Source organism: Clytia hemisphaerica, unplaced genomic scaffold, assembly GCF_902728285.1.
Source record: "Clytia hemisphaerica strain Z4C2 unplaced genomic scaffold, Clytia hemisphaerica genome assembly, whole genome shotgun sequence".
Lineage (NCBI taxonomy): Eukaryota > Metazoa > Cnidaria > Hydrozoa > Leptothecata > Clytiidae > Clytia > Clytia hemisphaerica.
Window position 1 is genome coordinate 126155 of NW_027104077.1, and position 15744 is coordinate 141898.

The window sequence follows — 15744 nt, forward strand, 5'->3', positions numbered from 1 at the left end:
CCGGCCACATCAGAGCTTTTTCCCTTTCACCCGCATTCCGGAAACACTACATTTTTTTACTTTCGCCTAACCGAACCCACTCCTAAAATGCACAGGGAAAGTGATGACAAAATAATGATAATAATAAAACCAATTATAGATTGTACACAAACATTACTGGAAATGCTATTAACGCGAATCGAAGTTGTGTAAAGACCATTGAAAAAAGGCGATAAAACTATGAGTAACTAGAGAATTTAAGAAAATAAAAAAATATCTGGTTCATCTGTTAGAAAAATTAGAATTAAATCAACCCAGAAAATCGACGATTTTCTTAGCGTTACGTTAGCCGTGAGAAATATCGATACATATATGAGAACCTTATTGATTATTCTTAATAAATTTTTTCCTTTCACTTCTGATCTTCTCTGTTAACTTGTAATCTCCAAACTTTTCTAGTAGTTCATTTAATTCTGGAATGGAATTGCATTTGTTTTTGATATGACCTTTTCTAATCGTACCGGTTCCTTGGATCAATTTGTTGAAGAATTTTTCAATGAGATCATTTTCACTCGTTGAGAACTCAGCACGCTGCCTTTTGGAATCAGTTGGGGAGTCGAATGTTTCTTTGTCGTCCAAACTTTTCTCGGAACATTCACTTTCGGTGCCACTGTCACTGCTGCTAAATTCTGCTTTTGTTGCTTTTGTTGCTTTTTGCATCATGTAAATGACTTTGTTGCGAAGCTGAATGTCGGTTAAATCGGTGCAGCATTTCAAATTTTCACGAGATGATCGTATGATAGACAGTGTTACTTTTCCGGTCTCAAAGCAATTTGAAAAGTGTTTTTTGATAACTTCTTCTTCAGCTTCATTTTCATCAACATTTACAGATCTCATTAGATCGTGTAATTTCTTTGAAGTAACCGCCGCGTTTTTGTTTTTTTCTTGGAGAAAGTATGATTTCGCAGCTGTTTTTTCAGTATGTAACATTAACATTGCTAGATCTTTTTTCATTTCCGGCTTCTCTTCGTACGTTTTGGTGACAGCATATTTGCGCACCTTTGTTCCGTGAAACGTAGGTTTTTTCTCGGTGTGACCGACAGACTTTCCCCAGTATGATTTGATTTGTCCTGTCACCATACTCGAACTCATTTTATTTCCGTTCCAGCTGACAAAAAAGGGTGAAGTTTTTTTCCTCTCAATGTCTTCAAGGCTATTTCTAAAGTATTTTAGATAGTATTTAGACTCCTTGTATAAATTCAATTCGAGCACGATGTTGGCTGGTCCAGATGTATCAAGTGTTTTGTGATCAACAACATTCACAATGTAAGTGTCATCTTGTATTTTACCATTTTTAAACTCTTGGAGCGTCATGTTCGCTAAAGCCCCAGTGCGTGAAGCATTGTCGAGACACATGGACGTTAAAAGGTAGTCCCTGGCTGAAACAAAAGCTTTCATTGACACGTTTTCCCGCCTTATTGCCGATTTGAGGATAGCCTTACTTTCAAGGACTTGTGAAGATGCATCAAAGGCCTTTAAGTCAGCAGCAGTTATCATTTCTTCCAGCTGTTTCAATTCATTCACCCATTGTCGCTCTTTCTGTTTTTTACGGTAATGGCTGATCCATGAATCCATTATGTTCTTCATTTCCGTGCACCGATGTTCAAACTGGACAAGCGACTTTGGGTGATCCGTTTCAATATACTTGTAGAAGAATCTTAGGGAATAAAGGTAGGATTTGACAGTCCCCGCGGCACGATTGTTATCAAAGTTATTCAGCCATTTGTCTCGAATGGCCTTTCTGTCGAACAGAAATTTATATTCAAAGGAGCCTTCACTAGATCCCTTCAAAATGACTATGGTTTGACTCGCGTGTTGTTCTGCCTGTCGCTTTTTCTTGCCACCACCATCTGGACTTTGTAGCCAGGACTTGAATTCGTCGAAAACAGATTTTTTCCAAGGCACCATAACAAGCTTTGCATCATAATCAACATCTTCGTCATCCTCGAAAAACGCATCGTCAATTTCATCTTCTGTAGAATCTAAAATACACAATCATGTATATAAATTTAAACTTTTTTACAATGTATCCGTCGAAATATTGTACAAAACTTTAAATACCTTATCGGCCCTTTTTACGCCGGCCCTTATGGGCATTAGCTTTTCCGTTGCTGACGTAATAAGGGCCGTTAGGGGTCTGAATTAAATGAGGGGAGGGCTAAAAATGAAAAACATTGAGCTGTGGCGTAATAAGGGCCGGCGTTCAATTAGGGCCGCCGTAAAAAGGACTGACACGGTAGATAAAATATTTTGTTTTAGACCAGCGTCCGAGATTCAGAAAAAGCCTTAAAATGGTTTTTGTAGGGCACCCCTTAGATCAGGGCAAATTTTTGATATTATGCTCCTAATAGGGTGTAGAATTGACAAAAAAAATTACCCTTCGAATCTCCTGCAGTTTTCGAGTGAATCGATATAACTTAGCAAGGGTCCCCCTTTACTAACCGTTTTTCAAAGTCTGAAAATCAAATATCTAAGGCTACCAACGGCTTCAGCGTAAAAAGTAGATAAAGAAAATGGGGTTTTTTGTTAAGTTTCGACCACCTGGTGCCGAGAAATGGCATTTTAAAGGCGAAAAATCGACGTTTTTGGCGTTTTCCGACGACGTCAGCATTTTTCTGGGAGCATTTTCAGAAAAAGTCATTCCCACAGCTGGATAGCCCTGAATTAGTAGCATCCGAAAATGGTATGGTTTGTTAACTTTCGATGTTCTAATCTCGAGATATTTCATTTTTAAGGTGGGTAAATATGCTGAAAAACTGCTGACTCAGCAAAAAATATCGATACTTTTCAATATTTAAACTAAAATATCTCGAGATCTAGATATCGAAAAATGACAAACCATACAATTTTTGGATACTAATAATTCAGGGCTATCCAGCTGTGGGAATGGTTTTTTCTGAAAATGCTCCAAGAAAAATGCTGACGTCATCGGAAAACAAAAACGTCGATTTTTCACCTTAAAAATGCCATTTCTCAAACTTAACAAATAACCCCATTTTCTTTATCTACTTTTCACGCTGAATCCGTTGGTAGCCTTAAATATTTGATTTTCAGACTTTGAAAAACGGTTAGTAAAGGGTTAACTAAAAATCGATTCACTCGAAAACTGCAAGAGATTCGAAGGGCATTTTTTTTTGTCAATTTTACACCCTATTAGGAGCATAACATCCAAAATTTACCCTGATCTAAGGGGTGCCCTACGAAGTGACACAATTCACTACCTCGGCCGCTGGTCTATTTAACTAAGTAATAGTTTGTGGGAGTTAGGGTTTAACCTATTAATAATAATATGAAGTTGAAATCTGGTACATAGATCTCTTAAGGTCTCAAGAATTACCAGAAAAAAGCAGAATGCAAAATATCGAATATCAAAGAAATAACCGTTTTGTTCTAGAAACTTACTCTTCTCAATTTTGTCATCATTATTTTCTTCCTTATCATCATCAGAAGAATCAGACAAAATTATATCCAGATCAGAAGGTGCGTCTGCGATTCTTTTTTGACGTTCTAAAAATGAAAATTCAAGATTTTAAGATTAAAATTAGAATCTCGTGTACAGCAGTGATAAGGCCGTTTTCCACAAACCAAGAAAGTAAGGACTTAGGTGAAGCTTTAGTACACACTTTTTTTTTATAAGAATAGTGTACTTTGACTGAGGGTCAAGTATTCTTAAGAAATTGCCAAAATTGAGGGTGAAATATTCTTAACGTATTCTTATTATTTCAGAGAAAAATTTCTTTCCTGGACAGCTTATGTGAGTAATTCTAAAAAAAATATCAGCTGCATATTTAACTGAATCCTCATTTGCAGCACTGCCAAAACAAATATAACGCACGGGTGGTTTTATTATCAAAGTCCTTCGTGTTTTAAAAGTCACAGTGAAAAATCTCAACTCTCTCGTTCTGGCATGTGTTTGTTTCAGATGTTATAAAAATCGTTTGATGTTCAGTTGTGTAACAGAGATCACTTTTGTTTTACCATTTTCTGAAAAATGTCAGTCTTATTCTTATCAATTGACTAAAACTCACCCTGGAGGGTATTCTTAGGGTATTATTACGATTTGGCCAATTTTCACCCTAATATTCTTATAAAAGGTATTCTTATAAAAAAAAAAGCGTGTATTGTGGTATAAAAAATATGACTGTGTGAAGTAACATTTTTGAATTTTGCATGCAAAAATTCCAAGCTACCAACAGTCTGTTTGAAAAAAGTGTCCTTTTAAGTATTTTTATTATTACCATAACTTTTGGATTATTTTCCGTATGATAATCAAAACTTTGTTATCGTTGGAAAGATATTAAAATGCAATTGTAATTCATATTTCAAAATTTGATCAAGAAAGTGGAGAACAGTAAAGAAGAGAAAATGAATTTCGTGTGTGTACCTATTTCATCAAAAACTCCCTTACTGGCAAGTGTTGTGTACAGCAGAGGTTTAAAGTGGGTACGTGGGCCTCAATAGCATTACATTAAAATTGATAAAAATTGCCGAGATTGCCTAATTTTTTTCTCTGTGAACACGCCCTGAAAATGTTTTCCAGAAATTTTGTTTTCAAAATTGCTTTTCTTAACAAATCCTGATGCGGGTCAAGTATAAAAAATTGATCGGAAGTTAGAATATGCGATCGATCATTTCTAAAGCTACAGTACCATAGTTAATGACTTCAAAACCGTATAATTTGTCCGGTAGGCTCATGGGATAAGCAAAGTGTCATTTTTAGACTTTTAGAAGAAGGAAAAAAACTTCTGAGTTTTTGTCATTTCTGATTTAAGCAGCAACCAAAGAAAAAAAACGTTATTGTAGAACTTTTAGCAGAAATTGGTTGGTGTCCACTAATAATAAGAGGTGTCCACCTTTTAGAGGCTTTTGAATGAGGGGCCAGAAATTATGGAGCACCACCTCTGTCTCTGCACCCGAGTGTGAGTTTTAAGACCAGTGGAATGAGATTTAAAAATATTGAAAACATTAAATGGGGTGTAAAAATTATCCAGAACATGATGGGGTGATGAAAACTTCTCCAATTTTTAATGGGCTGAGACAATCAATTACATAATCGACAAAAATTGCTGATGTTGGGGGTTTTGAAGCCATTTCTGGGGCCCCAATGAACTAAAGTTTACAAGTCGTCATCTAATCGTTTAATTCTTTCCAATAAACCAGTTTAAATTTGTTCTTGAAATCTTTTTGAAAATCATGTTCTGGATTTTTTTGTATTGTAAAATGAAGTCATGGGAAATTGGCCCAAAAAGGGTTCAAAATTGTTCCGATTTTTTTGTGGATACTTCACAGTCAAATTTCCACCACGCAGTACATTTTTGGAGGTTAGGGCCTTTTTTGAGCTAATACACCGTTAAGTAGTCTCGACTGCGCACGCGTCCAAACAATTTTCCATTGTTTTGATTTTAGTGATCGCGGAAAACTACAGGGGAGAGCGTAAAAAAACGGTAGGTAAAAATTTGGTTTTCATAAGGAAACTCAGCAGAAAAACGGTAGGGAAAGAATTCCTTTTAATCATAACTTCTTTTCCTCTTGATGAATTTTTGTGAAATTTTCAGGAGAGAATCATAAAATTATCATTGATATCATGTTCAAATATATAAGTCGTTCTTTTTAAAGGAAAGCAAACAAATTGACAATGTTAACATTCCTCTAACCTTCCACAGTACTAAAGTGCGCATTTTTACCTACCGTTTTCACGGTGGAACACAGTGGAGGAGGCGAGACTCCTAAACGGTGTATTCCCACACACCACAAATGAATTTGAACTATTCATTGCATATGAAACATTCTTTGTTTATTATTACCAGAAAAAACCAGAATGCAAAATATCGAATATCGAAGAAATAAGCGTTTTGTTCTAGAAACTTACTCTTCTTAATTTTGTCATCATTATTTTCCTCCTCCTCATCATCATCATCAGAAAAATCAGACAAAGTGATATCAAGATCGGAAGGTGCGTCTGCGATTCTTTTTTGACGTTCTAAAAATGAAAATTCAAGATGAACAATATCGACAGTCGAACAGTGAACACTAAGATCCAGAAGTTGTGAGATCAATTCATTATAAATTCTGAATTACAAGACTTTAAAATCTCGCGATTTTAAGATTGAAATTAGAATCTCGTGTACAGCAGTGAAAAGGCCGTTTTCCACAAACCAAAAAAGTAAGGACTTCCCAGCTGACACACAACGTTGTTTTAACGTTCAAATAACGTTATTTGGACGCTATGAATGTCACATGAACGTTGTTTTGACGTTGTGTGCCGGCTGGGTTAAGTGAAGCTTTAGTATTGTGGTATCTATATCTATATATTAATAGTGGTGCTTTGTGTGTCTGTGTGTCACCACTTTCGTTTTCGCTTTGTTTGTGTTTTGGAATTATGACTTTTAGTCTCTTGTTCCACAAATTTGTTTTATTGGATTCGTTTTATTAAAAGATTTCGCAAGCAATGTTTTGTTCTCGATAAGATTGTTTTGATTGACAGATCGGATAGAGCCTGGTTTAGACTTTATTCAGCCTTTGTTTTGAAATTTAAGGCCCATCTACATTTAGTAATTTTAATTTTTGCCCAGCTTTTCCCGATCCTGTTTTTATCTTTTCTTTTGTTTGAAATGTTTTCAAATTTATATAACGATCGTATTTATTAAAGAGACATTCGAATTCTTTTCAAAACAAAACAAGTTTCTTAATTTATAGAAAAAACTAAAACAGAAATACTGTTAAAAACTGTGTACGTCATTTTACATGTTTAAATTCGAAAAGTTATGACAAGGGTTTAAAAAAAGCAATTTAGAATTGACTTATTTATCTTTTTAAATCTGATAAAAACAAAGTTGCACTATTCTTTGTGGCTTTTCCGCTGTTTCCTAAAGAATTGTCATTTCTACATTTAACTCCTCTTTAACCATGACATTTTCTCAAATTATCGAAAACTGGACGGCGTATTTAATGCGAGCGAAGCGAGAAAAGATTTCCGGGGGAGGGTTAGAGTCAAACTTTGAAGATATCTTTTTTTTCATTTGATCGTTTTTTTTAAGCCAGCTTCAACATCCAAAGGGCTTTTAGTCCGTTCAGCTACAGCTTAACCGGCGTGCGACGCCGGGTACCGGCTGGTATAAAATATGACTGTGTGAAGTAACATTTTTGAATTTTGCATGCAGAAATTCCAAGCTACCAACAGTCGGGGGCCCCTTTAATGGGCTGAGACCATTAATAGACCTTATCGGAGTTTTTTATTTTTCTAAAAAAGCGATGCATTGTGGGACTGTTTCGAGTGTATTACAATAGAAATCTCTTAGGAATTCCTCGAGGGAATTCTATTGTAACACACTCGAAACAATCCCACAATGCATCACTTTTTTAGAAAAATAAAAAACTCCGATAAGGTCTATTACATCAAAAAATATTAAAGAGTTTTTCTGTATCAAGCTATCAAAACTTGAGCCCTGCATGTACGAACCATAAGTAATGTGTAGGAAATTCGTAATGAACACTTACCAATTTTATCAATTTGATTGAGTGATTCACGTACTTCAGTGTCATCGTTTGATCTCAATGGATCTTAAATAAGAATAAAATTTGCTTTTAAAGTAACCCTAAAAGCAGCGTAGAAAAATAATTTTCTGAATGGATGGAAAAGGATTTGAGGGGATAAGATATTGAAGAAACTTCAATAGATGGTAGCAGGGAATTTAACAGTCAATTTAAGTCGGTCGAAAATGACAATTACCGTGTAGACCAGCCAAGTGTTTGTCGTCATTCACTCTCTTTTTTTGCCTTTCTAAAAGAGAGAAACATACAACTTAAATGTATGTGAAATCCTCATAAAAGGGCGGAGTTTTCTACAACTGACAATATATAAGCAATAACATAGCCATTAGTAATTTATCCTGTCGTGGAGTCACCATCTGACACAGAAAAATGAATGTCTGGGTTTATATTTCTGGCTCGATGGATTACAACACAACCTTCTTTCCTAATGTTTAATGAGATTTTAAAAAAGATAATAAACTGATATTACCTTCCTTTTTATTAGCCCATCTGTGGGTATATTCAACGAGCCAATCATCATCTTCCGAGTCCTCCGAATCGATTGGATCCCCATTCTCAAATTTTTCCAGGTAACTTTTCTCTCCAGATATAATTTTTTTGAAAGTTAAGTATTCTGACTCAGGTTCTGATTCACTCTCCGCTGCTGACGATTCTTCACTTGTTTCTCTATATTGTTCGACTGGCTTAGCTTTCCTCATCAGACGGTTGAAATATATGTCGTCTTCAATACCGTGGGTTGCTCTGAGGTGGTTATCTAGCCTTACAGGTGCTTTTGAACAACCTGTCAATGGACACACTCTTCTCACTATCTTACGTCGTTTTGTAACTCGATCTTCGTCTCTTTTCAAGGCACGCTTCTTGTGAAGATTATACTGGCTTTTCAGACCAAGCGCATTTTCTTCGGTCAAACCATGCTTCCTCATCGCATGGCCTTTAAGATTGGTTTGCTCGATTCCACAAAAAGGACATTTGACGGTCTTACACTTTAGCTATAAAAGAACAAAAAATAAATCAACCCTTTAACGACCGATGGAATGATATCTCATTATCGCGTTCGGTTCTAAAAAGACTGATGCCGAGATATGTTCCAAGAATACGGAAAAATTAAAATTCGTAGATTATTTTTAAGTTTAACTTCTAAAACAAAATTCAAAATTTCCAAAAAGGATATTGTTTATTTTAATCATGCTGATTTGAATCTTTTTTTCTTAATTTTCTGGACTTTTTTTCGGTGTAATTTTCCCTTACAATTTTGGGTGTGAGAATACTTATGTTCACGAGTTAGATGTGTCAAATTGATGTTAGATATCGACAAAAGAAGTGCAAATAAAGTCGGTGCAAATATTTGTTTAGCGGCTGAAGCCCAGCTAGCCATGAAGTTGCGAGACCTTAGTTAGCGGACGAAACCCAGCTTCTGTCATAAAATCAGCTTTCAGCGGCCGAAACCGCTGGTGGAGTTCAGGTTTTATAGTTTAATGAATGGTGATCTTTTGTGTATTGATGGTATTTTAGGCTAATATTTTAAGCGAGATTTGGCATGGGAGATGAGACTACAAACGCTTTGATCACCTATTTTGAGCTCACGTACCGAGTAACAGGAAAGCGAGTGAATAGAGCCTTACTACTTGCTAAAAATAAAACAGGGGGTTGTGACACATTAATTTAAAAAAAGAAAACAATGCAAATACTTACAGTTTTAGATTTTTTAGGTTTTTGTGTTCGATTCTTAGTATCAACGGTGAAAGTGTCATCATTATTCTGTTAGAAAGACATCAAAATAATCCCATTTAGAGTTAATGCTTAATGTTTTGTTTACCGCCAAAATTGCATCAAAGACTTTCACCTATCAGACGTCCAGGTTAAAAGAAAAAAGGCCTTGAGAGCATTTTATAGCATAAGTGAAAAAGCAAAAAAAATGCTATCTAGGAAAATGCTATCTAGGATAAGTCTGCCGAAAAGCCTCCTTCAACAGAAATAAATAATAAAGGTTCTAGCTCCTAATTGGCCCTTTTATTATTTTTATCTACGACCATTTATTTTGATGTCTTTTGATTGGCTCCTTTTAGTCAACTTTTGGAATGTTTTGGCCCAAAATTTCGGGTAAAGACTAATTTTGAAAACTTCCTAACTTTTTCTTGTAGTCAGGGTAAGTTAATAATAATAGTCCCCGTGAACTATTACAGTCAGGGAAATCCCGACTATTTAAGAAGAAAAGAAACCAACATAAAAAAGCTGCAAGTATCATTTTATTAAGAGAAAAGTATATAAGGATACCTCAAACAGAAAAGTCGCGAAAACCCGAAATTTAATCTCGCGAAATGTAATCCTTTTAAAGTGTAAGATTTAGAGGCTAAAACATCAAGAACATTTTAGGCTGAATTAGCAAATCCTTTTTGAATATTTTACATGTTTAGCCCAAAAAAGAGATACATTTGGAATTTTTATCGTAAAGCTGAGAACAGTTTCTAAAGGTTTCTAAAATTATTAAAATTCCCATGAAAAACTTTGTGAAAATATGAAGAAAATTTTACCTCCAATGTTTTACTGCAACATGCAACCTCGTTGTCATTCTAAATGATATAAATTAATACGCAAATAGAATATATCTTTATTGTTAACCGGTTACTTTTTCGAAGTGGGCTTTTTGCGCAATGCAATTGGTTCTTTTCGCATGACGACGGGCCTACACTGACTAGAGTTGCCCGTCGTTAAGAAAATTCATTGTGACGTCACTTTTTCAAAGAAAAATGAACAATGCGTTGACATCATTTCTATCATTTATTATTTCTGACGTCAGAAATTATAACAATTCTTTATCTCTTTTCGCTTTTTTTTCGCTTTATTTCGCTATTTTTCCTGGATAAAGCGCTAAAAATTAATTGAAGCTGAAGGAAAAGGTTAACAAATACAATAATGACCGGTTTTTTCGGGCTGTACTGAAAATATTGCCCTCGGTCAACGTAACAACCTCGCAAGCTCAGTCGTTACTTGACCTCGTGCAATATTTCTCAGTACCAGCCCTCACTAACCGGTAATTATTGTATTAGTATTATTCCCTCACTAAAACCGGTCATTATTGTATTAAAGTTGAAGACAATTGAAAATCTTTTCGAAAGGTCATTCATCCCAATAAAAGACAAAACATATGAAAGTCGTGATAAGATAAAAGTCAATTCTTAAACCTAGCAGAGATATTAATATCAGCTAAATATTAATTTTCCTAATTTTTTCCTAAATTGGACTTTCTTAATGTCTAGATTTCCTGTTAAAGAGAAAACCTGCTTTTAAATGGGTGCACGCTTTTTTATAAGATTATACTTTTTAAGAATATTCAGGATGAAATTGGTAAAAAAATTAAGAATATGCTAAGAATATCACTAACATAAAATTTGGTAACCGACCCTATAGGAATGTCACTTTTGAATATTTTTAACTGCAGATCACCTATTTTTGCCCCAACCATGCCAATACTTTAATTAAAAAATCGAAGTTTTGCTTGAAGTTCGCCTTACATGGTCTATGTAAAGGCCTAAACATATAAATAAGTATAAATTAAGGCTGAAAATGAAATTTTTCTAAGCATATGAGCCTCTACCCGATTTTCCCGTATGCTGATTAAAAAAGAGTACCAATTTTTGCCTAAGCATCCCCGGGCTAATTATTATTCCCCTTCATAGAAAAGCCTTAGTAAAACGTCGTTCAATCTCTCTACAATTCTACCAAATGAGATTCACCCTTCGAGCTAGAATCAGATAGAGTGAGCTGTAAGTCTTGTCATAAGGGATGCGTATCGTCTCAATAATTCTTGGGTCCGTGGGTTCGTATTGGGAACCAAATTTTTATGAATTTACATAACTTTTACTTTGCCTCATTAAAATCAAAGAAATATATGTTTTTCTATCAATCTTATACTACTTCTCATTCATTGAAAAAAGAAAAATGAAGCTATCATTGTTATCCTATAAGCATACCAAAAAAAACACATACATATAAAGCATATAAGGGGGTTTGCTGGGACGAAACAAATTTAGACGATACGCATCCCCTATATCAAATCAAATCAAACTTACCCCTCCCCTTTTGTTACTGACTTCCTCCCGTTTACTTAATTTTACAAAAAGCCCACTCATTTTCATCATCAACACCCTCCTGTTTATCATACTTTTCCTGAAATGTTGAACACCCACTGTTATTAGACCCTCCCTCAATTACCTGCCAAAAAGGATTATATCTTTTTTTTAGAATCTACCATGCCGCTTTTCGTTTCTCCATATCTCAGCGAATTTTTTTAGATTGACCTGAACTTTCTGACTTTTAATGAAATCCTATAAAGAGGGGGGGGGGTGCACATTTTCATGATCATAGGATTTTTAGTTTTGGTTTTATGGATTTATTGTGAAATAGACCACAAAAACCCAGCTAAAATCCTTAAAATTCTAAAAAAATTTAAATGCTTATAACTTTTGAACGAATTATCCAATCAACTTCAAATTTCCAGAGATGATAGATATTGATAATTTTATTCTTAAACTCAAACAAAAAATTCTCATAAATGATGACGTCATCAGAAATGACGTTATCAATTTTCGAAAATTTTATTCATATTCAGCATAGATTCTAACAGTAAATTTTCCTCGGAAATTAAAAAAACCGGAAATTATGTTAAAGAACTATCTACAGTTGACGCTCTCTAATTCGACGTTCTTATATTCGATAGGCTCCCTTATTCGATGAAATTTAAAGTCCCCGTCAATAAGAAACTCTCATAAACGACGCTCCATTATTCGATAGGCTCCCTTATTTGATGAAAATCAAATTCCCCTTGAAGATCGAATTAGAGAGCGTCAACTGTATTACCAATACAAAATCTGAAAACAGAACTTAAATATCTTTTTCCGTTCGACTGTGAGGTCATTTTTTGTAAACCACAGTTTTCACCCTTTTTTGCGACAAGTGGAAATTTTGTGCTGACGTCATCATATTTTGAAATACGTCATTAACTTTTCTTTTCTTTTGTGAAGTTTGATAAAAAGAACATCTGTACCAATTTTCATGATTATAGCACTGAATCTAATAAAGGGAAAGAACTCACCATTGCTACATTGCAAGCAGCTTTGTCATCGTTTATAGCTAAACCAGTCTTATCTGGAAATTGATTGATCGATTGACGTGCTATTTCAGCCAAGAAGTCAGCCTAAGTGAGAAAAAGACAGTATTAGTTGTCATCACACACAGCAGTTTGGAAACTCTAAATTCGTATTTTCTAAGGTTCCATTCAAACTAAGTTACTTTAATCAGATTAAATTTCGCGAATTAAATTTTGCGAGATAAAAAAATCGTGAAATTTTCTGGATTTAATTTCGCGAATCAGAGTTTTGAAAAATTTCACGTGGATATAATTTTGCAAATAAGTCTGAAAACAGCTCAAAATTAGCCATTTTTGCCACAAATGAAGACTTTGGACTGGTTTCTATACCTAAAATGCGATTTTAATAATTTTGTGGTGGATTTAATTTCGCTAGTCTGGAATCTCACGCGTTTTCGCGAGTTTAATTTCGCGAAAATGGCAAAAATTCGCGATATCGCGAAATTTAATCTCGCGAAAGTTAATCCGACTGAAGTATCACATCAAAATATTAGGTAACATACTAAAAGTTTGGTACATATTCACCACTACCAAAAACGCTTACTTCTATCTTTATTCCTACTTTGTTGGTCATCTCAGCAACATAACTTGGGTTAGATGCATTCTACAGTTGGAGTAAAAAATATTTCTTAAATCCAATTCTCCCACACATCGCAAAAAAACTACTAATTTTGAATCAAAATAACAGTGATGAACAATTTCCATTATTTTATTATTTTTGCTCTAAAATTTGTTAACTCCACTTGAAGAAATACGGAAAGAGCCTCATCCACATTTTGATGTGCAGTAACTTGGCTCGTTTTTGTATTCCAAATGATTATTAAAAGGTGACAAAAAGAAAACAAATTTTTGGAGAGCAGACAGTGTACGATCACTTTTCATAATATCATTAATATCAAACATTGCGAGAAAAATCTATTCTTACCTTGATAACGTCTTCTGCAAAATTTTGCAAGTACTGGTAGACAGATCCAGCACCCTAAAAATATTAAACTTACTGCTGCAAAAAAACTGAGTTGACTTTCTAAGGACCTAAGAAAACACCTCTTCTCTCAACTATGTATAGGGTTTGTATTTTCTAGACTTTACATCATTTTTTTAATAGCGTTTTCCAGCCAAGAAAAGAAAACCTGACGGACAAGACTAAGAACGGAAATATGCTTGTGGGTAACAAAATAGCAAAATTTTGAAGCTACGCTCTTGCGTAAAGCTATGTAGGCTTCTTCGGCTCACTGTGCTCTTGTGGCAGCAAAGAATTCACGCTTCGACCAGATTAGTAACTAACTAACAGGGGTGTATGGTCACTTATACATGGGTGTATGGTCACTTATACAGGGGTGTATGTTCACTTATACAAGGGTGTATGGTTACTTATACAGGGATGTATGATCATTATACAGGGATGTATGGTCACTTATACAGGGTGTATGGCCACTTATACAGGGATGTATGGTCATTTATACATGGGTGTATGGTCACTTATACAGGGATAAATGGTCATTTATACAGGGATGTATGATCATATATATAGGGGTGTACGATCATTATACAGGGGTGTATGGTCACTTATACAGGGATAAATGGTCATTTATACCAGGGTTGTATGATCATATATATATATAGGGGTGTATCTAGAAGTCGAAGACGAAAGTGTTTACCTCACTGTTTATTTTTCCCAAAGGGTTCAAGCCATCACTCGCTAAATAAGAGTAATTATAAATGAAATTAATGAATCCATGATACAACATTTTCCCTCAATTTCTTATCTTAAAATTATGAGTATTCTTATGAATTACACTCTTATAAAAAAACGTGTACGTATCTTGTTACGATGCTCATTATCTCAAACTTTCATTGGGTGGGTTTACATCTAGGGGAGAATCGATTAAGGAATACAATAGTAATAGCACGATTTCTTTTTATTCCATCACGTTTCCTTTGTAAGTCATAATTGAGTCCTAAGATTTCTGATTGGTTTAAATTTTATTACAGAATGCGAATATGGCTTTTCTATATTCAACCGTCTGTACATTTCATGCTGCATAGTAAAGCTAGATCAGAAAGAAAGATCATTTTTATAGGCTGCGCTTAGACCAACTGGCATTTGTAATTTGGCATTTGTTCACAAGGGAATAATTTTAATCACAATTTTCATGTGCTTTCTATTGTCTATATTCCACAGCGATAGACAGAATAGGGAATGTCCTTTGAGTAATACTACAGGCCAAGGCTACGACAAAACTTGCAAATTTTATAACGTATTGAAAAAACTGAATAGAAAACGTGCACACACTTTAAAATATCGAAAATGTCATCTTTCTCTTTGTTTCGTACTTTGTTTGATTTGAAGTGCCAGAAAAGGGGATTAATGGCAATAACGAGGGAAAGATCGATTATATTTATAAAAGAATTCGTAAAAGTTATTTTGAGCTTTTGTTTCGTTTATGTTCTGAATTGTAATTGACAAAGGCAGCCTTAATCGATTCTCCCTTGTAGATGTAAACCCACCTATTATCTTGAACTCCCCCTGGGTAGTTTTAAACATTGAGTTTAAAGCCCGAAGGGCTAGAGTAGAATCTCTAACCTTTCTCAGGCAAGAAAAAGTGAAGCCTTAAAAAATGCGCCGTATTTTTGACGACAGATCGAATCTAGCAATTCCTTTGTTTACGATTGATATTTTTTTCAAAATTTAGCGGTAAATTTTAGTTTCAATCTTTCATTTGTGTAAAAACCAGGCGAGCCGTTCAAGGCCGCGCAACTTTGGTAGGATTTGTTGGCTTCAAATCCGACCAAGGAGATTCGATTCTAGCCCTTCGGGCTTATACTTTATTGGTTTTAAAGGTTAATTTTCATGAATTATCATGAAATTGACATTATCATGTCAAACTTTTACCTAGGTCCCTTGGTGATTCAAGATAACGAGCGTCGACTGTATCTTTATTCAAATTTAAGAAAAAAACAAAGCAAATTTCCATTCACTTAATAAGGAAAAAGCTGAATAAATTTTA

The 15744-nt window shown here is 34.7% G+C and overlaps 1 protein-coding gene across 2 annotated transcripts in view; it reads right to left on the reverse strand.

Moving 5' to 3' along the window:
* Positions 1-15744, reverse strand: part of LOC136812644 (uncharacterized) — a 21161-nt gene continuing 5417 nt past the window's right edge. For both annotated transcript variants that reach the window (XM_067069171.1, XM_067069172.1), the window contains 12 exons: positions 14395-14435; positions 13662-13715; positions 13281-13340; positions 12683-12784; positions 10122-10160; positions 9283-9348; positions 8060-8579; positions 7769-7819; positions 7537-7599; positions 5909-6019; positions 3442-3546; positions 1-2021 (listed from right to left, as the gene is read on the reverse strand). In XM_067069171.1, coding sequence (XP_066925272.1) covers positions 361-2021; positions 3442-3546; positions 5909-6019; positions 7537-7599; positions 7769-7819; positions 8060-8579; positions 9283-9348; positions 10122-10160; positions 12683-12784; positions 13281-13310 — 2748 coding nt within the window. In that variant the 5' untranslated portion in view covers positions 13311-13340; positions 13662-13715; positions 14395-14435 and the 3' untranslated portion in view covers positions 1-360. The remainder of the gene's footprint in view (positions 2022-3441; positions 3547-5908; positions 6020-7536; positions 7600-7768; positions 7820-8059; positions 8580-9282; positions 9349-10121; positions 10161-12682; positions 12785-13280; positions 13341-13661; positions 13716-14394; positions 14436-15744) is intronic.